Source organism: Rhopilema esculentum, chromosome 8 (assembly GCF_057945365.1).
Source record: "Rhopilema esculentum isolate cy_ngs chromosome 8, ASM5794536v1, whole genome shotgun sequence".
In the NCBI taxonomy this organism is placed as follows: domain Eukaryota; kingdom Metazoa; phylum Cnidaria; class Scyphozoa; order Rhizostomeae; family Rhizostomatidae; genus Rhopilema; species Rhopilema esculentum.
Genome location: NC_142822.1, coordinates 1,838,962 through 1,862,617, shown reverse-complemented (window position 1 = coordinate 1,862,617; position 23,656 = coordinate 1,838,962). Strand labels below are relative to the sequence as shown.

The 23,656-nt window shown below is 35.9% G+C and overlaps 3 protein-coding genes across 4 annotated transcripts; 2 read left to right on the top strand and 1 right to left on the bottom strand.

The window, feature by feature from the left end:
- Positions 1 to 717: 717 nt before the first annotated feature.
- LOC135695079 (putative rRNA-processing protein EBP2) lies at positions 718 to 23,581 on the top strand. 2 transcript variants are annotated; one of them, XM_089109581.1, is made up of 10 exons: positions 718 to 1,105; positions 17,186 to 17,236; positions 17,472 to 17,659; positions 18,367 to 18,490; positions 19,244 to 19,333; positions 20,594 to 20,669; positions 21,048 to 21,120; positions 21,807 to 21,831; positions 22,650 to 22,772; positions 23,204 to 23,581. In XM_089109581.1, exons 3-10 carry the CDS (start codon positions 17,535 to 17,537, stop codon positions 23,261 to 23,263), a joined length of 696 nt encoding a protein of 231 aa, XP_088965707.1. In that variant the 5' UTR covers positions 718 to 1,105; positions 17,186 to 17,236; positions 17,472 to 17,534; the 3' UTR covers positions 23,264 to 23,581. The 2 variants fall into 2 exon arrangements, with proteins under 2 accessions (XP_088965707.1, XP_065070106.1); XM_065214034.2 differs by lacking the exon at positions 718 to 1,105 and adding an exon at positions 14,904 to 15,053.
- On the top strand, positions 1,112 to 6,437 carry LOC135695168 (uncharacterized). The gene has a single exon (XM_065214163.2). It carries the CDS (start codon positions 2,433 to 2,435, stop codon positions 6,171 to 6,173), a length of 3,741 nt encoding a protein of 1,246 aa, XP_065070235.2. The 5' UTR covers positions 1,112 to 2,432; the 3' UTR covers positions 6,174 to 6,437.
- On the bottom strand, positions 9,185 to 13,896 carry LOC148959784 (zinc finger MYM-type protein 1-like). The gene is made up of 3 exons (XM_089109580.1): positions 13,197 to 13,896; positions 12,362 to 12,562; positions 9,185 to 12,027 (listed from the first exon to the last, which is right to left on the bottom strand). Exons 1-3 carry the CDS (start codon positions 13,507 to 13,509, stop codon positions 9,782 to 9,784), a joined length of 2,760 nt encoding a protein of 919 aa, XP_088965706.1. The 5' UTR covers positions 13,510 to 13,896; the 3' UTR covers positions 9,185 to 9,781.
- Positions 23,582 to 23,656: the final 75 nt, after the last annotated feature.

Here is a 23,656-nt window from a genome sequence, read left to right as displayed (position 1 = left end):
AGGAATCTGATTGGTTTCCAATATTAGAACTCGAGCACGTATACAACGCTTTAAAAGACTGAAACACAAGCAACAGGTCCCTTTTCGCAGTTATCAAAGTTCACGAAGGACGCATTTTTTTCTCAGCAAATATAACAGGTGATTTTTTTTTACTTTCAACACTATTTCATTAAATAAAGATGTTTTAGATGCTTATACTTGTTTTTAATTAATTACTTATTGTTTAAAGCTGATTTTTTAATTACATGCGATAGCTTTAAGTGCTTGTATTTTTAAGGCATTTTTTTTAAATTGTTGCCCACCTGAAGTGAAATAGGCTGGTCTCCACGACTCGACACTTTGAAGTAAGGTATAGGGGTGTCGAGAGACGTCGCTTCAGGTACCTTAGGTTATTGTGTTGGTGTGCTTACAATCCTCCGTTCAATGCTTAGTACCGACCTTAGTCTATTGACTTTGTACACATGAGTATTGAATAGTCATCTTGATGAGGTCTAAAGATGTGCACGGGGAGCGTTTGCTACATTAACCAATAATTAGGAACAATTAGATTTTTCATTTCCTGATTTATTCCAAAGCATATAACAATTAAATAAATACAACTACATCAAATTTTTAGATGCATTATTCCGACATGTACCAAGTCTATATGAATAATAGGCGGATCTGATTGGTTTGTTTGAATTGGCGGGCTTCACATGAAAATATTAATTATTGAATAGTCTGATTGGTTGAATATTGGAATTCATAATTCGAAATTCGAAATATGTAGCGTTTGTGAATATGATGTGCCCCACAAGAAATGTTAATAATGGAGGAATCTGATTGGTTTGTTTGAATTGGCGGGCTTCGCATGAAAATGTAAATTATTGAATAGTCTGATTGGTTGAATATTGGAATTCATAATTCGAAATTCAAAATATGTAGCGTTTGTGAATATGATATGCCCCACAAGAAATGTTAATAATGGAGGAATCTGATTGGTTTCCAATATTAGAACCCGAGCACGTGTACACCGCTTTAAAAGACTGAAACACAAGCAAGACGTCCCTTTTCGCAGTTATCAAATTTCACGAAGGACGCATTTTTTTCTCAGCAAATATAACAGGTGATTTTTTTTTACTTTCAACACTATTTCATTAAATAAAGATGTTTTAGATGCTTATACTTGTTTTTAATTAATTACTTATTGTTTAAAGCTGATTTTTTAATTACATGCGATAGCTTTAAGTGCTTGTATTTTTAAGGCATTTTTTTTAAATTGTTGCCCACCTGAAGTGAAATAGGCTGGTCTCCACGACTCGACACTTTGAAGTAAGGTATAGGGGTGTCGAGAGACGTCGCTTCAGGTACCTTAGGTTATTGTGTTGGTGTGCTTACAATCCTCCGTTCAATGCTTAGTACCGACCTTAGTCTATTGACTTTGTACACATGAGTATTGAATAGTCATCTTGATGAGGTCTAAAGATGTGCACGGGGAGCGTTTGCTACATTAACCAATAATTAGGAACAATTAGATTTTTTATTTCCTGATTAATTCCAAAACATATAACAATTAAATAAATACCACTACATCAAATTTTTAGATGGATTATTCCGACATGTACCAAGTCTATATGAATAATAGGCGGATCTGATTGGTTTGTTTGAATTGGCGGGCTTCACATGAAAATGTAAATTATTGAATAGTCTGATTGGTTGAATATTGGAATTCATAATTCGAAATTCGAAATATGTAGCGTTTGTGAATATGATGTGCCCCACAAGAAATGTTAATAATGGAGGAATCTGATTGGTTTGTTTGAATTGGCGGGCTTCGCATGAAAATGTAAATTATTGAATAGTCTGATTGGTTGAATATTGGAATTCATAATTCGAAATTCGAAATATGTAGCGTTTGTGAATATGATGTGCCCCACAAAAAATGTTAATAATGGAGGAATCTGATTGGTTTCGAATACTAGAACTCGAGCACGTATACACCGCTTTAAAAGACTGAAACACAAGCAACGCGTCCCTTTTCGCAGTTATCAAAATTCACGAAGGACGCATTTTTTTCTCAGCAAATTTAACAGGTGATCCAAAAATAAAACGGATTCTGATTGGCTAATAGCAGAAATCCAAAACTAAAACTGCATTCTAATTGGTTGATTTTAACATCACTGCTGACGCAGTATTTCGAATAATTGATGTGATATTTCGAATTGTTGACGCAATTATCGAATTGTTGATGTCACATTCGAACATCCAAAAATAAAACGGATTCTGATTGGCTAATAGCAGAAATCCAAAACTAAAACTGCATTCTTATTGGTTGATTTTAACATCACTGCTGACGTGATATTCGAATGTCTAAGATATATAAGTAGACACACAAGCAGCAAAAATCAGTCTGGTTGTGAACTACAAAGAGCAAGCATCAAAAAAGAGTAGAGATGAAAAGAAGTTTAAATTATCAAACTGATGGAATGGGTAGTGTTGAAGATAACCCAAAGAAGGGCAAATACCAATGCAGGATTTGCTTAGAGTTCTTCGACAGAGTGCAAAATCTGCAGAATCATATGGGGACAATGCATCACACAATTGTCGGAGGTGTCAGGTCAAATGCAAGAACAGGAGCAGTGGATCAAAACAATCTAGGATATGCAATAAAAAACATTGAAAATATAGACAATATGCAAGATGTTACAAGAAACATCATAGACAATGTCACAGAAGCACTCCAAAATTATTATCAAGGAGTGAAATACTATGTATCCTTAGATGTTGAGTTCAAAAAAATGTTAGAAGATACAATCACAGATCCACCAATTACATTTAGAACAGAAGTTTACAGGCTCCTTAGACATGCACCAAATGACATTGATGATCAAGTAACACAAATCAGAGAAACTTTGAATAACAGCATTGACACATTTATTCAAAATGGAAGTGGTTGGGTCTTCAACAAATTTGGAAGGATGCAAGTGAAAATGTTTGATTATAGACCAATGGCTGGTGGTGGTGGTATCTCAGCGGGGTTTTTTAAAGCACCTGAGTGGATTGCTGCTAAAAAAGCAATTGTTAACGTGCAAAACACAGATGAAAAGTGCTTCCTGTGGTCAATCCTAGCAGCTCTACATCCAATAGAAAAGGATGCTGCGAGAGTAACCAAATATAAACCATACCAGCACGAGTTGGACACGAGCTGCCTAAAATTCCCTGTAAACCCCGGGAATGAAACGATGCTGGCAAATTTCGAAACGAGCAATAACATATCCATAAACATATATGGGTTGTATGACGATGATAGTGAGGGTGATTATGAGAATGACGATGATGATGATGATGATGATGATGGCGACGATGGTAACAGTAAGAAGAGTAAAAAGTATAAGAAATCACCCATCATACCATTTAGAATTACAAAAGAGAAGAAAGCCAAACACGTGAGCCTGCTATTACTAGAGAACGAGAACAGGGATGTCCACTATACATGGATTAAAAACATGAGCAGATTACTTTATGGACAGAATGGGCACAAACATCATAGCAAGCGATTCTATTGTGACATTTGTTTGAACACTTTCAAATACGAAACAACGTTGAAGAAACATGCCGATTTTTGTACACCAAATGGGTATATTCAAGCCGTAAAATACCCAGAGGACAATGAACTAAAATTCCAAAACTTTAAGAACAAGATGATTTTACCATTCATCATTTATGCGGATTTCGAATGCATATTGAAAGACATCTCAAATGGTTCAGCAATATACCAAGAGCACGTGCCAATAAGTTATGCATTCTATATTGAATCGATAGACACTAAATGGTCCCACACTGTAGAGATGTACACAGGTGAAGATTGTATACAGCAATTCCTTTCAAAAATGGATTACTACAACTGGAAAATAAGGGAAATATTCAAGAAAACAGTACCAATGGCGGAGCTAACCGATGAACAGTTAAAGAACTACAACGAAGCAACCAATTGTTACTGTTGCATCACATCCTTTAACATGAATGATGCAAATTTGTGCAAGGTAAAGGATCACTGCCACATCACAGGACAGTATAGAGGTGCCGCATGTAGTCACTGCAATCTAAACAACTTAAACATAATCGCCAAAACCCACACGATTCCAATAGTTTTCCACAACCTCAAAGGTTATGACATGCATCACATTCTACAGAATCTGGATAATCGATTCACTCGAGTAATTGCAACAAGCACAGAAAAGATTATCTCTGCAAAAATTGAAGGGCTCAAATACATCGATTCACTTAGCTTTCTTAGCTCTAGCTTAGCAACGCTAGCAGGAAACCTTCCAAAGAATGAATTTAAATCTGTGAGGGAATATCTGCAACAAAGATTGAGCAATTCTCAACAACCTCAAAGTGACATAGAAATTCAGCATGTGGAGGAGGCGTTTGACCTGATAACTAGAAAGGGTGTGTATCCATATGACTGGATGAATGATGCATCAAAACTACAAAACACTTCATTACCGCCCAAAGACTGTTTCTATAGTAAACTGAACGATACCAACATCACTGATGACGAATATGAACATGCGAAGCGAGTATGGGAATTCTTCAACTGTCAAACATTTAAGGACTATCATGAATTGTACTTGGCAACAGATGTCCTACTACTCACAGACGTTTTCCAATCATTTAGACGGCAAAGCCTCGAATCCTACTCTCTGGATCCAGCATGCTACATATCACTTCCAGGATTAGCATGGGACGCAATGCTCCTCAAAACAGGTGTCTCGCTTGAACTATTATCAAAGGAGAAGAGCGACATCTATCTCATGGTTGAGCAAGGAATAAGAGGCGGAATATCAGTGGCAATCAAACGACATGCAAAGGCGGATAAAAACAACACACTTATGTATCTCGATGCTAATAACCTGTATGGATGGGCAATGTCACAACCACTACCATATGGAGGATTCAAAATGCTTGACGATGTACGAAATGTGAACATTACTGAAATATTGTCAAAGCCCAATCAAGACATTGGATACATATTCAAAGTTGACTTGGAGTATCCAACACACCTGCATGATGCCCATTCAGATCTACCTCTAGCACCTGAGAGATTGAAAGTCAAGGAGGAAATGCTGTCAGAATTCCAAGTCCAAATGCATCAGAAATTGTTCAACTATGAGAAATACAAAACAACTCCAAAGCTCATACCCAACCTGTATGACAAGAAGGAGTACATCATTCACGGTGATGCATTGAGACAGTGCTTGAATCTCGGATTGGTCGTAACAAAGGTGCATAACATTGTGGAGTTCAAACAAAGCACCTGGTTGAAAGATTACATTGATTTCAACACGCAGAAAAGAACAAACGCCAAGAATGATTTTGAGAAAGACTTCTTCAAGCTAATGAATAATGCAGTGTTTGGGAAGACAATGGAAAATGTAAGAAACCACAGCACATGTGAAATATGCACTGGTAAAGAACAATTAATAAGATGGGTGCGAAACCCCATTTTCTATGGGGTTGTTGAAATCAACGAAAACACGCTTATTGTGATGAAAAAGAAGAAAACCGTCACACTACGCAAACCCATTTACGTTGGTTTTAGCATACTGGACATTAGCAAGATCTTGATGTATGATTTCCATTATAATTTTGCAAAACCCAACCTCCCAAATGTGCAATTATGCTACATGGACACTGACAGCTTCATTTACCACATTCCAATGCCTCAAGATGCTGTAAATAAAATATTGAAAGAGCATGCAAATAAGTTTGATTTCAGCAATTATGATAAAGAGCATGAAACTTATTCAACAGAGAATAAAAAGGTCATCGGGAAAATGAAAGATGAGCTAGGCGGTGTAGCAATGGAAGAGTTTATCGGCTTGAGATCAAAGATGTACAGTTGTAAGATAAAGGATGGAGTTGGAATAAAGAAAGCAAAAGGCATCAAGAAGAATGTTGTTAAGCGGGAAATAGTACATGAAAATTACATTGAGAGTTTAAAGGAGGAAAGAGTATTCAGACATCAACAAAGGAACATTGAATCGCACAGACATGTTGTTCACAGCACTAAGAGAATGAAAATATCTTTAAACCCATTCGACGATAAAAGATATATCCTAAACGATGGATTCAACACACTCGCACATGGACACCACACCTTGGATGCAGTTAGAATGGACAATCAATAATTAGAACACAAATAATTTGAACAGCATAATTTGAACAATAAGCGAATTATCTTGTAACAACAGTACATAATAATAAACATATAAGTCGTTCTGGAACTTCCAATTTTCATTAAAATATTTATTTATTATGGAAGTAATTGACATGTCTCTTGATCTGTGAATTAAGAAGAATATGCAATGCTGCCCACACGCTGCACTTTCATCTGATTGAATTTGAATCTTGTTATAATTGAGGTTGAATGGTTTAATGAAATCTTTCAACTCTTTCATTTTAGGTTTTTCACCAAAAGTATCATTAAAATCCAATGTATTATCCTCATCAATATAAACAGCAATCCAATGTGTCCCTCGACCAGTGAAATCATCCTCATTGAAAATGAATGAACATGGTAGGGTGTGAATCTTTATATTTTTTATCTCATCTTTTCCAAACACGCCATGGAAATTAAAAAGCTTTCCACGTCTCTTAAGTAAATAGTTTATAGTAACATCATCCATTTTTACCAATCACGAATCACGTTCTTGTGTGGGTTGCATGTCTTGAAGATTATCAATATATCGTAATGAATTCTTTGCTGTGAAATAGCGGTACATGTGTCCTTTCAAAGTTTTGCTAAATCGTTCAACAATTGCAGCTTTAACCTCATTGTTTGCGGTGTAAAATGTATTGTTTTCCTTCTTTAATAATTGCTGGAAATCCTTGTTTATAAACTCACTACCTTTATCAGATCGTAACTTTTTGGTTTTCTCCCGTGAACGATAATCTCTTTGAATGCTTTTATAACTTCACTTGAAGTTTTCCGTTTCAAAGGCATTACCCAGGCATATTTACTAAACGTGTCAATGCATGTTAATAAGAATGTTGTATTATCATTCTCTTTCTTCAGATGTGCCATATCAACTAGATCACATTCCCAAAGATAATCAATGTTATTCGTCATTATCCTTTCACGTTTGAATTTTCTCATACTTGGTCTATGGAGAGAATATGTTAGGCTTGTCTTATTCCATTCTTGAACATCTTTTCTTGTTAACTTTGGAATTAACTTCTTAAATTCACGATATGCACGGTCCAATCTACCGAAAGATCCGGGGATTGCAGGGTTTGAATTTAACGCTTGAATGTCCATTTTATTGAAAGAAAAACAACATATATAATACAACGATTACATTTGATTATTATATAATTATAGCAAATCAATTAACATCCCTAATAACTGATCTCGGCTAACATCATTGTCTATGGGCTTCTTCTTTCCACTTCTAACTGATCGGCCTTTTATCGATTTCTTTTCCCTCTTCTTCTATTCTTTACTTCAGCTTTGCCATTTGCTTTATTGGATTTGGAACCAGCAGCTTTACCATCTGCTTTATTAGATCTAACAGCTTTACCTTACCATCTACTTTAATGGAATTAATAGCTTTACCTGACCCCTTAAACTTATGATCGACTTTACATTTCTCCATTTGTATCATAACCAATTTTTCAAAATCACCCATTGTTCAGATTGTGATAAATAACGCTTCGATTTAATCATATTGTGATGCTATTTATAGTTTTTTGGTCTAAAGACAATCATAGGAGCTTCCTTGGGGAATATGTTTGTTCGCAGCCGTAAACTTTCATCTATTGATTGCGTGAAGTCACATAATAAATACCCATATAACCTCGCAGTTGCATCATTATAAATGTTCAAGAATGTATTAGAGCATATAGGCATAGTTTGTTGCGCTAGAAATCTTATCTGACTTCTATCTCTTGGATTCTTGAATAATACTTGATATTGAGTGTTGAGTGCAAGGTTTCTCATCTCAGTTCCTCTCGGAAATGAATTCTGCATCAAAACAATTACATTAACATTTAAATGTGATCTCCCCTTGGTGAATAATTTCCCAATATCTTTTAAATTACTAATTTTATGCATCAAGTCATCTATAATTATTGTTCTTTCCAGTGAATATTTTCTCTGTTCTTCCCATGTGATGCCTGGTTTCAACAACTCACTTATTGTTATGCACAACCCACCAAGGTAATCAGTTGGTCGTCTACAGAATGTTGTCCCTGATTTTGATATTGCGATAAATTGTGGGATGTATATGTTCAACTTTTCTAACATCTCTTTCCATATTTGATTATTATCATCACATATTTCATCATATGAAACGTTTTCATTGAAGGTGTAATATTCACCATTGTACCAGATTGTGTGTTAAATTATATTCAATGCCCTCATTTTTGTGTTCTCTTCTATAAAGTCCTGACCAATTGCAAGTACTGCTGCGAATTTGCACATCTTAACAATCTTCTTGATTGAACCTTCTTTTCATCTGAGCACCTCAACCTAATTCTTACTTATATACTATTTTCAAAACATTTCAAACATCATGCCATCCATTCGAATATCACGTCAGTTTCAACCAATCAGAACTAGTTTTTTTTTAGACATTCGAATATCACGTCAGCAGTTCGAATATCACGTCAGCAGTTTGACTTTATATAAGTAGCTGAACAAAATTCATTTCCTCAGTTGAACATCAACTAGCAAAGAAGATGGTCAGAACAGGAGATATAAAGAACAAGTTAGAGGGGAGATCCCCATTAACAGGATTCAAGATTCATGATCTTGAACTAACAAACGCAATTTTGAAGAATAATAAAACATTAGAAGATTTGCTCAAATGGATTGACAATAATTGGAACTCTACTAACTTTAGGAATTATGCAAAACAGTCGTTAGTGATTGAGGGATTGGATGATTGCAAGCAGAAGCTAGTAAAAAGCGGTTATCTGACAATAAACGAAACCAAGATCAAAAGGGCTACAATATTTAGGTATCTCTAAGTACCTAATGTATGCATCGATCCAATGTCATTATGGAAAGAACACACCAAAATTACTGCTCGTAAGCTGAAAAACAAGCTAAAGAAGGATTTAGGAGTATTATTATCCTTTGCTTTTGTAGTGTCCAGGCCCTCGATGTGCTTGTCACGCTGAATGAGGTTGGTCACGCTACGTATTCAGTGGTGGCGCTAGGTTTCCTCCGACAAAGGGGCTAGCACTTCCGACGGAGGGGCTAATTTTTTTAGAGAACGATAGGGCTAGGGGGCGACAAGGAATTGTAAGGGTACTGGAGACCGAAGGCGAGCGTTGCGAGCCGAAAATTCGGGGGGTCCGGGGGTACTCCCCCGGGAAAATTTTGGTGGCTACACCCATTAGATTGGCTAAAAATGCTATCAAAATGGTGTAATCGTGTTTTTTACTACGTTTTTTGACATATTACTAAGGGCACGTTTGCCCCCTCCCTTGCCCCTCCTAGCAAAGGGCAGGAGGGGCGCTTGCCCCCCCGCGCCCCCCTTCTCCGGCGTCCCTGGAAATTTTTTTTGAAAGCTGCCTCTAGATAAGCTTAAAACTACTCTAAATCTTTACAACTCATCAAACGTTGCCAATTCAAGTAGGGCCTATCTTTGGAAAGTATGAATTTAAATAAAAAGCAACCAACTGAACTTAAGGAAAACTGGAACACAACGTAACTTTATAGGAACAGACCTAAGCGGTGGAATACGCACTTCTACATATCGAAAATTCAAGTCCAAGAATCAAAATTGTTTCACAGAGCAATTCTACTCTTCGGGAACTTAGCCTTAAATCTGTCTACTACTGAGTCCAAGTCAAGAGCACTTCCACGGGCACGATGAATACCTAGCATCATCAGACTGTCTAGACGCTCGTCCTTCATAAGTGAGCGCAGATCACTCTTGATGAGGCGCATAGAGCTGAAGCTGCGTTCACATTCGGCTGAAGAGACTGGCAAAGTGCATGCGATGGATACAAGCCGGTGCAGCTCAAAGAAAGCTTCATTTAGCTTTTCCAAGTGTGCCTCTAGTTGCAGAAGTGTGCTTGGGCGGTGTTTTTCTTCTTTTCTTGAGAGCATATATTTAAATGTGGCAATTTCACTGCGTAGTGCACCAATTTCAGACTGAAAAAGCTCAGCAAAATTGACAAGAGTTGTTGGGTCCAAGTAGCTTTTCGACTTGGGGGCCAATGCAGTTATGCCTTTCATGATCTTTATGTTTTTTTCGTCAAACCGCTTGCAAAGTTCTGCAGTTGTTCTGTTTAGTATTTCTTTGACATTTTGTACGTAGCCATCAAACCCGCTTGCTACTTGAGGCTCTGAAGATGCTTCCACAACAAACTCTCGAAGAGAAGCAGGCGTTGCCCTCTTTCTTGGTGGTCTTTTTTCTTCCGGCAATTCCAAGCGATCCGCTGCTTCTTCGGCAGTATCCCAGAACTCTTGAATCTTATCCCTGCTTTGACAGTCATCCAGTTCATCTTTCAATGTTGCAATGAGATCAATGGCTTGACTCAAATCATTGGAGGGTTTCTGCAACATGTCAGACGCAAATTTGGCTTTGTTCAAGACGTGTCGGATGGCAAACAGGTATCTCACAAATTTCCTGTCAATCTGCAGAAGATAACCAGTAGCTTCTGTTCTGCGACCGGGGTTCGTATCTGTGTCAATCACATCCTGCAGGACTTCCACCAAGATATCCAACCGCTCCCAGAAAACATTGAATTGCTTCGCCTGGCAAGACCATCTCGTGTCAGAAACTTTTCCAATTTCCATCACATGAACCTTGTGATCCTCTTGGACCTTTACCCATCGTACATGAACGGTGCTGCTGCTCAGAAAAGAATGCAGGCTTCTGAATAGCGATATCATGTCTGCCACACAACTGATTGATTTCACAACATCGACGATCACAAGGTTCAATCGATGACAAAAGCAATGGACGTAGTAAGCCATTTCAGCACCGGTTTTCAGAGGAAGTTTCCTTTGAACGCCATTCAGGTGACCAGAAACAACAGAAGCTCCATCGTAGCCTTGCCCCACGCATGCTTTCATGTTGGCTTCGATGCGTTGCAATCGTTCAATTATTGTGTCTGAAAGACCATCTGCATCTAAACTTTGCGCCTCAGCAATGCCAATAAATTCCTCATGTATGGCATTCTCGTAGCAGTAACGGACTGCAACAACAAGCTGCTCTTTTTTGCTTCTATCTTTAGACTCATCTGAAAGGACGGTAAAATACTGAGCCTTATTGAGCTCACTTTTTATTTGCTCAAGAACCATGTCTTTCATAATGTCTAAGATGGCATTCTGTACGCTGTGGTGAGTATACTTTGCATTTTTCGGGCCAGTGCGGATTTTGTCAGCAACAACTGGGTCATGCCTTGCAAGAAGACCAAGTATCGCAAGAAAATTACCACAAGAAGGTCCATAGTCTAGAGCTTCTTTATTTATATCGGCAACACGAAATGAACCTCCAGTCTCACGTTGGGCAATCTTCCGCTGAGCAGTGAGAAGCAGGACTTCGCAAATCACTCGCATGTAATGCCTGTTGTCTTTAACCAGTTTCGAATAAGCGGCATCATGAAGTGTGGCAATGGTCTGAAAATTTCCAGACTTAACGTTTTCATAGTGCGCTTTAGCAGCTACACTTTGGGCATGAAGATGGCTGGTTTGATGTTGCAAGAGTTTGTTATCATTCACTTTGGTGCCATAGCATCTTTTCCAATTGCGCAAGCCTTGACTAACAAACGCTGGATCCTTCCGATTCTCTGAAAAATTACGACAGTGGAAACAGAAGATGGCATCCTCCATTTGCGAATACTCAATCCAGGGATACTTTTCATACAGCAAAGGTGTGAATGCGCGATGCTGATTGCCAATCAAATGTGTAGGGAAGGAAATATTACGAGGCTGCACAGGTCCGCCGTCTTTGGTTGAGGATATGTCCTTGGGGCCAGCGACGGATAGTGTAAGTTGCGGTCCTCTCGAATCTCCTTGAAGTGCTAAAACGAAAAAAATTATCCATCACACTTTGCAAACTTTTTTCCTGTTAAGTTCTTGGCAGTGCCCTATTTTATATCTGAGAAGTGCCTCTTTTCATTGTTTTAGACTTTTCTTTGAGCTTTAGTGCGAAAGAGGCTATGGGAGCCAAAGTGGCTGCTTATATGCAAAACTTTTCCGGGCGAGCATGCCCCCGTGCCCTTCTAGCAGGGTTTGCCTTCGTCTTAATTACATACCAAGGTGCCCTTTTTTCACGCGCCCTTCCACTTTTTAGTACCCCCCTACGCCGCTGGTTAATGGAGAGTTACGATTATATCTGATAGCTAGTTAGTATACCTTCGGCTGATAATCCTGCAGGATCAACTTCATCTTCCAACTCGAGTTCCAACTGTTCCAAATTTTCCTCGATATCCTCGTTGCTGTCGCTTTCATTTGCTGCTTCCACAATGTCCGACATCGACTGTTCGGCTTCCGAAATGGTGACGTAGTTGTCAGCATCTACATTCGTGACTTCGGGGTCCAAGCTAGAAGTTGTACCTGGAAGTTTAAACAAATGATTTACTACCCTGTTTTACATGTGTGAAAAAGATTATAATATCTCCTGGGAGATGGACAAAAAGGCATTTTTACTAATCAATCTTTTGTGACTCTTAATATCAAAATCATCCAAAAAATTATTTTTATTTGTAAATAAAACGAAGAAATTTATACGTCTAACAAGGTTTATTCCTCATCCAGTCATAGCCAGGTATATTTGTTTAAATATGTCGCAGTCGCAGTGAAATCCCATATTATATAGGTCCGAAAATAAGAAACTTTTAATTTCTGGAGAGCTAGGTTTCCTATAAAAATACACGTTTTTTTCTTAATAAGGAACTTGTTTATAAAAAAAACTAGAAGGATTTATCGTAAATAGTAATAGATGGTTTCCCTTAAAAATAGTAAAAAATAAGAAATTTGGAAACTATTAGTACTCTGGGCTTGAGTCAAGTTTCTTATAAATAAAAAAACGTGTACGTAGAAGCAAAACACTACAAATATGTATGGTTGGGATGGGGTAAAATGGCTTAGCTACTACGTAAATGAGTTTGATTGTTTTTATGGCTGAAGCCCTTTGCTAAGTGTTTTTCCTCGTATTAAAAGGACTTAAATATTAAAACGTATAACATACCACGTTCGATTTGCTCTTCGTCTTGAATTTTCGAAATTTCAACTTCTTGTTCTTCGGGGTCTTCTGTTGTTCTTTCAGTTTCAAAATCATTAACCTTTCGTTTCTTTGGAAAAGTACCGCCTTTTGATTGAAAAAATGTTTTTATTTTTCTCTGCTGCGAGTCCGTTTCAACTATTGCCGTCGTAGGAGCAGTCCTTCCCATTGCAGCCAAATCTTTGTGCTTGGACTTCGTGTGGCGGGCAGCGTAATCATTGTTAAATACGTCATTACATATACTACATCTAACACTGAAACGGGTAACATTTGTTGCCATATCGCTATCGCACAAAAATATTCCGATGTTGTAGGTTGGTTATAGCAAGCAAGATTTGGACGAACTGCACTATCCATAACATAAGATCAAATTTAACAGCATGCGGAAAACACCTGGTACTGAACATCTAAACAACCAATTCAAACTTCTTATAACAGATTATTATTTACCATGAAATTGATGTGTCGATGAGTTGTTTTGGGATGAGCTTCCTGAATTCTGATAACAGTCCTTTTAGAAATTTCTATTTCCGCCAAAACTTAAAAAATTCGCTCCGACAAAAAAAATTCAAGCATAATTTATCTTCCGACGGAGGGGCTAGCCTCCTCCGACGGGGGGGCTGTAGCCCCCCCTGCCCCCCCTCTGGCGCCACCACTGTACGTATTGTGAATGGAATTTCACCCATTTCATCAGAGAATGATTCGATTGGACAGGCCTGCTCGGCCAATAACATGGGTGGAATTCGCTTGTGAATCGTATATCATGTTATTAAACATATAATCGAAATCATGCCTTTCTTTTGTCTCAGCCACTTCAACAAAAATATCATGTGTCATTCGTCGAGCACTGCCGTTCTCTACGAATGAGACCAAAAAGCTTTTGCTCAATGCCTTATTTTACCTCACACTGCGATGAGGTTTGGTGTTCTGCTACAAATACCTTAAGAAAATTGCAAGTGTCTATAACCATTCAGTAGGCCTTTGAAATAACAGACTGGAGAATTATTCAAAATATGATGTATTAGAGGATAAATAAGATCTGTCCGGTATATCTCTACAAGAACGAATCAAATAAACAAGAGAAATACATTCGAGAGCAACAAGATTAGTGTCGTCAAATTTCAAAGAAAATATTTGTCGAGCAAAGAAATACAAAGTCTCGTAAATTGTAAATAGTTGTATCTTTCTTGGAAAGTTATTCAAAATTCAAGATGAGAATGGAAAACTACTATAGAAATGAAAATGCATTTTTATGAACATCACATTTAAACTGCACGAGAGTTTATTAATTTCAATGCGAACGGGACTTTAACATTCAAGATTCATCTCACAGAATGAAAACAGGCTCGCCAGTTACACATTAGCCAGTTGCAATAGAGAGCTTGTAATTATGGCTTCAACCAGAGGTGGCCTCAGAAATCTTCCGACAGAGGGGCTGGAGCTTCCGACAGGGGGGCTAAAATGACTAAAATAAGCAGTTTTCGTACGTTATTTTGTCAAATTTGCTCCGACAATAACCTGAAATTTCCTCCGATGGGGGGGGCTAGATGCTTCCGACGGAGGGTCTGTAGCCCCCCCCTAGCCCACCCCTGGCGCCACCACTGGCTTCAACTGGTATATATTCAAGACGCGAAGTTTCCATATTTCAGTAGAAATAAAAATACACGATAGGTCCGCTATTACGAGGCTATCAAAAAGAGGCAGCAGCAACATGTTTTCCAAAAGGAACATCACCACGAGATAAAGAAGCCAAGGTGAATCAATTTAGAAAACAGAATGGATTTTGAAGAAAGCGATATTGAATCATTTAAGAGTGAATCAGAGGTTTGTTAATGATTTGTCGTGAGGACAGCTAAATATCATTTATGATCTTCAAATGATTTAATCTTTTAGCACTAAACTTTGGAATACTCTTCCACTTTTCATGTGTGCTGCCAGCACCGTTCCAGTTTTTAGGATCAAATTGACAACTCATTGACTCGTACTTTAAGATCCTTGTATTATTTCAGTCTCTGTAGAACAAATCTGGCTAACGTCAATGGAATATATTGTAATTTTATTTTTGCTTTATAGGGGGCTCGCTCTTGATTAGTTAGCCTGTTTAGAGAGCTCCTCCTAAATCAATCAATCTTAAAAACAATCGGGTAAAGTTCTTCTTTTCTATAATCTTTAAGTTTTAATTCATTTGTGTTTATCGTATGGTATCTTGTAAGTTTTTAGGGCAGGGTTGTAACCAACCATAAAAAATCTAAGTTGCAACATGAAATAGAATCAATTATGTTCAATCTATTACAAATAATAAGGACATGATAATAGCAAGAAACTCAATGCAGAAGATATGAAATGAAATGGTATGAAATGGCAACAAACTGTGATATGAGTAGACAAAAAATGAATACACAATTAAGTTGCAACATGAAATAGAATCAATTATGTTCAATCTATTACAAATAATGAGGACATGATAATAGCAAGAAACTCAATACAGAAGATATGAAATGAAATGGTATGAAATGGCAACAAACTGTGATATGAGTAGACAAAAAATGAATACACGATTAAGTTGCAACATGAAATAGAATCAATTATGTTCAATCTATTACAAATAATAAGGACATAATAATAGCAAGAAACTCAATACAGAAGGTTTGAAATGAAATGGTATGAAATGGCATGAAATGGCAACTAACTGCAATATGTGTAGGCAAAAAAATAACTGCTTAAAGGCTGGCGAAATGAGTAGATAAAACGTACCAAAATAAGGCAATAAAGAAAATGTAAATGACTTACTTTAGTGTACGCTTGCACCGAAGGTAGATTTAACAATGACACTTGCAAAACGATAGATGGTAGAAATTATAGCGATATATTGATGTATGTGTTGAGCCCTAAAGTGGCTCTAAAAGCTTGCTGGATTCTTCTGACCTGTCTTCGTGGTCGTAGCATTCAAATAACCTAGTTTGGCCTGTATCTGAATAGCAATGTGCGCTCGGATAAGCTAAAGAACATACAAGATTAGTCACAAATGCTGTGCACTAATCCTGCTATGACTGTGTTAAAAGTAAGGTAAGAATAAGTAAGTGTAAAAATATAAACACGACTCTTTAGAATCAACAAGGGTAATTATGTAGCATTGTCTTTAGGATTGGTTGATGTATATACTCCAGTTGTGGAATCCATGTAGCTTACGCCATAGATATTTGGCATGGACCAATGATTACCCATTGTATTTCTATTGTTTATTGGCATTTATTTGGTATGAGCTTGACATGATTCCATCCTGAATGAAACTGAATATTAAACTGAATTAAATTAGGTACCTTAAAAGGTTTACTGGATGGCTAATTTACAGAAGTGCATTTTCAAGTTTATTTTGGCTCTAAGGCCAGGATGAGGGCAAGAGTTAATACTATCATTATGTACCTGATAAGCATTATGTTTCATTGTTTCGAATGGGTAAAGTTTTACTGACAAATAACTAGTTTTTTTAATGCTCCTTACTCAGCTGTCAAATATTGGAGATTAAAGGGGCTGGATAAGAGATTTGCCAGCAGGATGCTAAGCAGAATGTTTGTTTTGATCTTAGGGTGAAAGATCAATTTTGTCAATGGAGCCCTTAAATGTATTTGTGATTTTCACATGTGAATTGTATTTTTATTTTTACTCACCACTTCTGGACCAGAAAAAGTACTGTCACTTTTTGCACTTTCAGAATAATCCATCAATGAATTGCCAGGAATGTAACTTTCAGCATGTCTGAAATCTGCCATTTCAAGATTCTCACTAGTTCCGAATCATGTGGGACAACCTGTGCTGTGCATTGTTTACTTACATCTTATCCAGTCCCTCTGAAAGCTTTAAAGTTCAAGGGTGATGCTTGAATAGTTGATAATAATGCAAAACCATGCAGGTCTAATTAACAACAGTGCTAATTAACACAATCTGATTACTTCTAGGATGAAACTGAAGATGCTACGAAGACAAAAAAGATTCACCGTAATAATGTTGTAAGTGAAAGGGTTATGAAATGCTCATGTCGTCACATTTTCTCTAATAATATTGAATGATATGTTAACAACTTGTTTTGTTCAACCAGTGACTAGAGCCCTGGATAATATTTTGGTGTATGGATAAAAATGTATGGGTTTCAAGAGTACTGCTATTACTATGTGTTGAAATTTTCCTCTAATAATTTCTGTTTATTGTGAATAATCATGTGGTAAATATTTTTCAATCATTTAGAAAGCCTTGGAAGAAAGACTCTCAGATATAATATACAGTGGTGAGTGGGTAGAGAGGCTAGATATGGTGTGTAAGATGGATGACCTTAGTGTTCCAGTACCTGATGGTGAACAAAGTAAAGATGGCAAAGCATCAACTTTGCTATCTAAAGGGACTGTTCATGATGATTTCAAGAGAGAAATGCATTTGTAAGTAAAATTTTGGGTGCCTTATTTAAAATACTGATGGCTTTATATGACAATGTTACTTATCATTTGAATAGAGAGGCCATGGTGTTAATTTTTATTCAAATTTCATTATAGCAGGATTTAATGATAAGATGAAAGTGTTTGTCAATTTGATTTCTATGGTATATACTAAACTCATATTCACCATTTGTGTGCAAGATCTATGTTCCCATATCATACTTGAAACAAACCTTTTCTCTAGACAGCATGTCAGATTCTATTCTATGTGGTAAAAAAGTGCCCTGGGGTCAGAGTAAATTATTTTGGTATGTGCTGCTGCCCAATAACCAATAATGTGTTCAGACAAATAGCTTTAAAAACAGTGGTGCAAATAGTCAGAATTGTGTTTCAAAAATAAGTGTTTCATTATCATTTTTTATGTTCAATTAAAATGAATGACAAAATTTTGATGACCAAATGATAGTGGCCAAAATCTACTTTCCAGAATAAGTCTCCTGCTGAATAGGCAGCATAGGTTTGTATCCAGTCATTTGTGGTATATTCACTACAGGCAACAACTATCTGGTTTGTAGTGTTGTTGTTAGTATTTTGTAAGTATAGTGGTAAAATATAACTATCATTTTTTCAGTGTATTGCTTTTCATATCAAACTCATACCAGGAAATGTTCAGTACATTATTTGACCTTATTTAACCTTTGTATCTCTAGCTACTGTCAAGCTCAGGTGGCCGCCAAGGAAGCTATGGAGAAGCTCAATAATCTTGGTTTGCCAACTGAACGTCCAGATGATTATTTTGCAGAAATGATTAAGACAGATGCACATATGCACAAGGTTTGTTGGAAAGTATTGTTTAGACTTGCTGGCAGACTGTGGCATAGATAGAAGGGGTAAGAGGGAGCAAACCCCATTTACTAACTTTTGGTTACCTAAAGGCAGTTTGAAAATCATCACATCACAAAAAGCATATGTTGTCAAAGTATTACCCCTCCCCCAACATTTTCTAATCCATGTTCTAGACAAAATACAAAATTGATCCTGCAGAGAACTAGGGAGGAGTTGTCTACTCTATGGTGCCATGGTACTTAAAATGCCTTTGTTTAAGAAGAAGACCAGAAAATCTTCAAGTAGTATGATTTATGGCACTTCGCTTTGTTAAACTTTTGTCAGGAAATCTAAATTTCTTGCCCCCCCCCCTTATGATTTTATCCAACCCACACCACTGCTGGCAGACATACAATGTTGACCTAGAAATATCAAATTATGTTAGCATCCTAGAAACCTTCAAAACCCAGTTTAAGTATGCAGTAAAACCTTCATTAGCCGTCATTTTCCATTAAAACATGCCTCCAAACAGCTGAAAGCTTTCCAGAGGCAATTTGAATACTTTTCCACAATGGGCAGTATCTCTTGTCAGCCAAGCATCTACATAAAGGTTTCACTGGATAATGGTTTTTTAGATTTTTATCATGGTCAGTTGTTTGAAAACACTTAATTCAAAGAGTTTGATCTTGCTATTTTTGTTAAATAAACTGGATTATATGTTCATTTATTCCATAAATATATTTTTACTTTATTTTGTTTCAGATTAGAGAAAAGCTTGCTAATGAAAAGCAAAACCGCGAAAATGCAGAAAAAGCAAAGAAAATTAGGCGCATGAAGCAGTTTGGAAAAAAGGTGAATGGGAAATTTTTTTTGGATTAACTTGATAGTATGATTAAAAAGAAAAGCATCAAAATTTTAGTTTATATTTCCGACAAAATGTGCCAAAGGCATGAATATTGTCTAGAAGTTTTTCATGAAAGTCAATGATATAACTTGGATGAACTATAAATGCAGATCTTGCATAAGATTTTTTTATAAACTTAAAAGGTTTTAGTTTTTTTTATACATTATGTGCAGGTCTTCTAAGAGTATATTTTGGGGAACCGTTTTACCACAGTGTCAATGGACCTTAAATTTTTTTGTGACCAGGCCTTGCCCAGAAAAATGCTTGATCGAGCGCGAGTGCCTAAAGTGCACCTAAAAATAGCCACGAAGACCGATATAATGAGCGCCTTAAAATCTAGAACAAAATTGCCCCACAGCAATATATTGTTTGAGATTAATGTTGATAAAACTTGAACAATCTTCTCAATGAACTGAAATATTTTGGTGTATGAAATTTATACAAGAATTTATACCACTAATTTTTTGAGAACTAGACTCTGTATCCAGTTCCTTTTAAGGCCACTTCTACGAGAATACCTTTTTGAATGAAAACATTATTTTTATGCATAGAAAATGCAGACATGTGAAAACAATTTGAGAGTTAAATCATGTAACAATGTAATGATATTTGAAAATCAATCGATATTGTTTGAATGCAAATCATTTGACACATTTTCATTAAGAAAAAACGCAAATTTTTGCAAAGGGAAATCTTTCATAGATATGTGAAATGGAGTGCCTTCTTAGGAGCTTTTTGCTTAGTGCAAGACATGTGTGAAAAACCATGATTGAGACAAATGTGAGGAACTGACATGACCTGGGCTTGAACCAGGGTCCTTTGTTTTCATAAATCCTTTTCTGCCCTTCATTAATCTTTCTTTAGTGAATTTGAAGTGATTTTGTAGCTGCTCAGTATGGAAACAATAAAAGTAATGTGGTAATTGAACTGATCTTGTTCCAGTGCTACGAACGCATCTATCTAAGTAGTTGTTACTTTCTGTTCACTGAAGGATTGTCTTTTCACAGGAGTTTTTATAACAGCAAATACATTGAACTTTGAAGGTAGAGTTTGATGGATGAGAAATTTTATAATTCACATTGCCCACAGGCTAGATAATTTAATTAAAAGCCAATGATTCCTATTTTTCTACATATTAGCTTTCTGATTTCTACATATTTGCTTTCTGATTTCTACATATTTGCAACTGTATCCCCCACATATTTTAGGTACAGCAAGAGGTTCTGCAAAAAAGGCAACAGGAGAGAAAACAAATGTTGGAAGCTGTTGATAGAATTAAAAAAGGTAGGAAATGCTTTTTTCAAAATAATCTTTTTCTAACGTAATAAAGTAGACAATGCTATATTCAAAGAAAATGTAAAGTATGTCTGTTAGAAGAATCTTTTAGATATAACTTAAATCCATAATTTCTTTGCTGAGCAGTGAAATTTTGTGTTAGTTATAGGTCTTTGTTTAGATATCTTGACGTTGTGTACTTGTTTTCTGTTTCAGCCACTAGTTTCTGATGAGATATTTTATTTTTTGTATGTCCAAACTTTTTTCTTTCTAAAACTGTTGTTGTAATGACATTATCATCAAATTTGACTCATTCTAAAATTTTCAAAAAACCATTCTTTCAAATAAATGTTCCACAAACTCATATCAACTTTAACCATTTTAAAGGTAAAGACAAACTCAAAGGTGATGGCAGTGATTTGTTTGACATTAAAACAGATAACACCAAAGTTAGACCAGAGTAAGTTTTGGTTGATGAAATTGTTTTCACCCTTGTTTCATGTTTTCTTAATGTTATTTCCAAGTTAGCTAAGCTTTCAAGGTGCAATGCGGGATTGATAACTAGAGTTCAAGGTGATTCAGAGTATGTAAAAATAAATATATAGAAAAATAAGTTGATGGCTTAGGGTCACAGACCAGGGCACTGCTCAATAAGCATTCCTTCACAGTGACTTTTGGGTGATAGTTAGAAACAAATACAAACCAAAAAAACATACAGTGGAAATGAAATCATTGTTCAATATCATTCGGGGAGAGAAAATCAGAATGAAAAGCTTCATAATTAGAATGAGCTACAATAAGGTGGTGTAAGCAAATGCTAAGACTTGAAAATAAAACATAAACGAAAGAACTGTTGAATGAAGGAATAGCATGCAAGACTATTTTAGGACCTTGATTTGCACCATTGATTTTTGCAGAAGAAAAATCCCCTTAACATAATATCATAACAATATAAAAATAAATGTAGTTTAATTGGAAATCATGCTTATTGAAGACCCAAGTGAAGATAAAAATAGAAAAAATGAAGATACAAAAAAAGAAGATAAAAGTTTTTATTTTTTATTGTTCTTTCTTATAACATATGCTGTTATTCATGAAGTTTAAGCTGTATGCTTCTTTCTAAGTCAATATTTTTCTCTACAACAGGAAATCACTCAAAAGAAAGAGAAAAGTAAGATTTGCTTTATCCAACTTGCTTCATTTTTTCCAGATATTTGGTTTGAATTTAACATGTCAATGAATACTTGAAGTTTAAGGTTTTATATTAGCCTTAGACCATGAATAAAGATTTTAGTGAGTCTTCATTCCCACTAGGGAAACAATGCCTGCAAGAATTCATCTCTCTGTGTCAAAGTAACCTACCACAAAACTAAGATAATATCACAACTAAGGTGCAAATAGGAAAACCAAAACAAGATATCAGTCTCCAAACAATAGCCCTTTAGCAAACCTTCTAATCAATTTTGTGAATGTTGATACATTATGGTCAATCAAAGAAGTTTTTCTTCAGCCTCAATTTGTTTCTAAAATTTGCAGTCCCAGTGTTTCCTTCTTGGTTGTATAGAGACTACAAATGATTGAGTCTCTCTAAAGTCATTTGCAGATATTGAACCAAAAGGACTATCTTCCCATTCTTCAATTTATCTGTTAAGTGCCCCTGACAGATAGTTTTCCTATACATAGAACTTCCCTTTGATTTCATTTTCTAATCTTGAAGCCTTGACCCTTGTTTGTCTCTTGTTTGATCTTTATTGTTGAATGTTCATCATCTAGATTTTTCTTCTTTATCACAGGAAATATTATGAAATAACAGTTAACTTATGTTTGCCAGTTAACTTAGCTTTTTGAGTAAAATACAAAGTATGCAAAGGAAAAAGTAAAATTAACTACTGAATGAAAACAGAGGAAAATTTTGTTTGTCAAAATGAAGTATTGAATTCTTATAGTAAGTGTTTATTTATCTTTCTAACAATATGAATTATGATATAGGATGCCAAGTTTGGATTTGGTGGCAAAAAGAAACAGGCAAAGATGAACAGTTCAAAGTCTTCAGGAGATATGAGTGGTTTCAAACCATCTGTTCATAGTAAAGCTCCAAGAAACAAGAACAAAGTATGGTTTTAATTTTTTGTATTGTTTGTGAAAACAAGAACATCCAGGAAGTATTTTAAATTACTCGTGAGATTATAGAATTAAGACCCATTTTCTGGTTTTTCAGTGTTGTGGATTTTTTAGAAACATGTGGTGACCACAGTCAGACTTAGTTGCTAAGTTTACTTGTGCATCTACATCAAAAGTTTTCAATATTTTTACATCATCTGGACACTGAATGATACTTGTAGACATTTTAATTTTTTCTTTCAGTTATCTACTTTTAAAATTTATGTTCTAGAATTTTCATTTATCTCTCAGATGTCTACTTTTAAAACCGGCCTTTTATTTAGTTGGGATAAGAGTAGATATAGTTTTCCATTCATGATTGTTTTCTCTTCTCCTCAGTTGTTCACTTTTCTACTTGTATACTTTATCTGTTATTCTGCTAGGGAAAGCCAAAAAGAATGGGAAAATCAAGACGAAATCAAGTCAAGTCAAAGAAAAGATAACAAGTAAACCAAGCAAAATTGTTTATTTATGGTTCAATGAGATGTAATGATAGATTGCATCATATAACAAATAAAAAAACATGCAAACATCTTTTTAAGAACTATTGTCAAAAGATCTACAAACTTGTAAAAGAATGAAATTGACCTATAAAGCCTTTTTTAGTTAAATGGATTCTGCATCCAGACATCTGAGTGGAAAAAAATATTTTATAATTCTAAGTTTTCTCTAAAGATCATGACAACAAAGAAGATACTGTATTAGAGAACATTTTCATTTTAACCGTTGTTTTCTTAATTCATACAAAAAGCTTAAAATAATTGGATTTGTCCTTTTTGAACTATATTCTGTTCTTTCTTGTTTGGTGGCATTTTATATGAGTTGGCATATGGGCA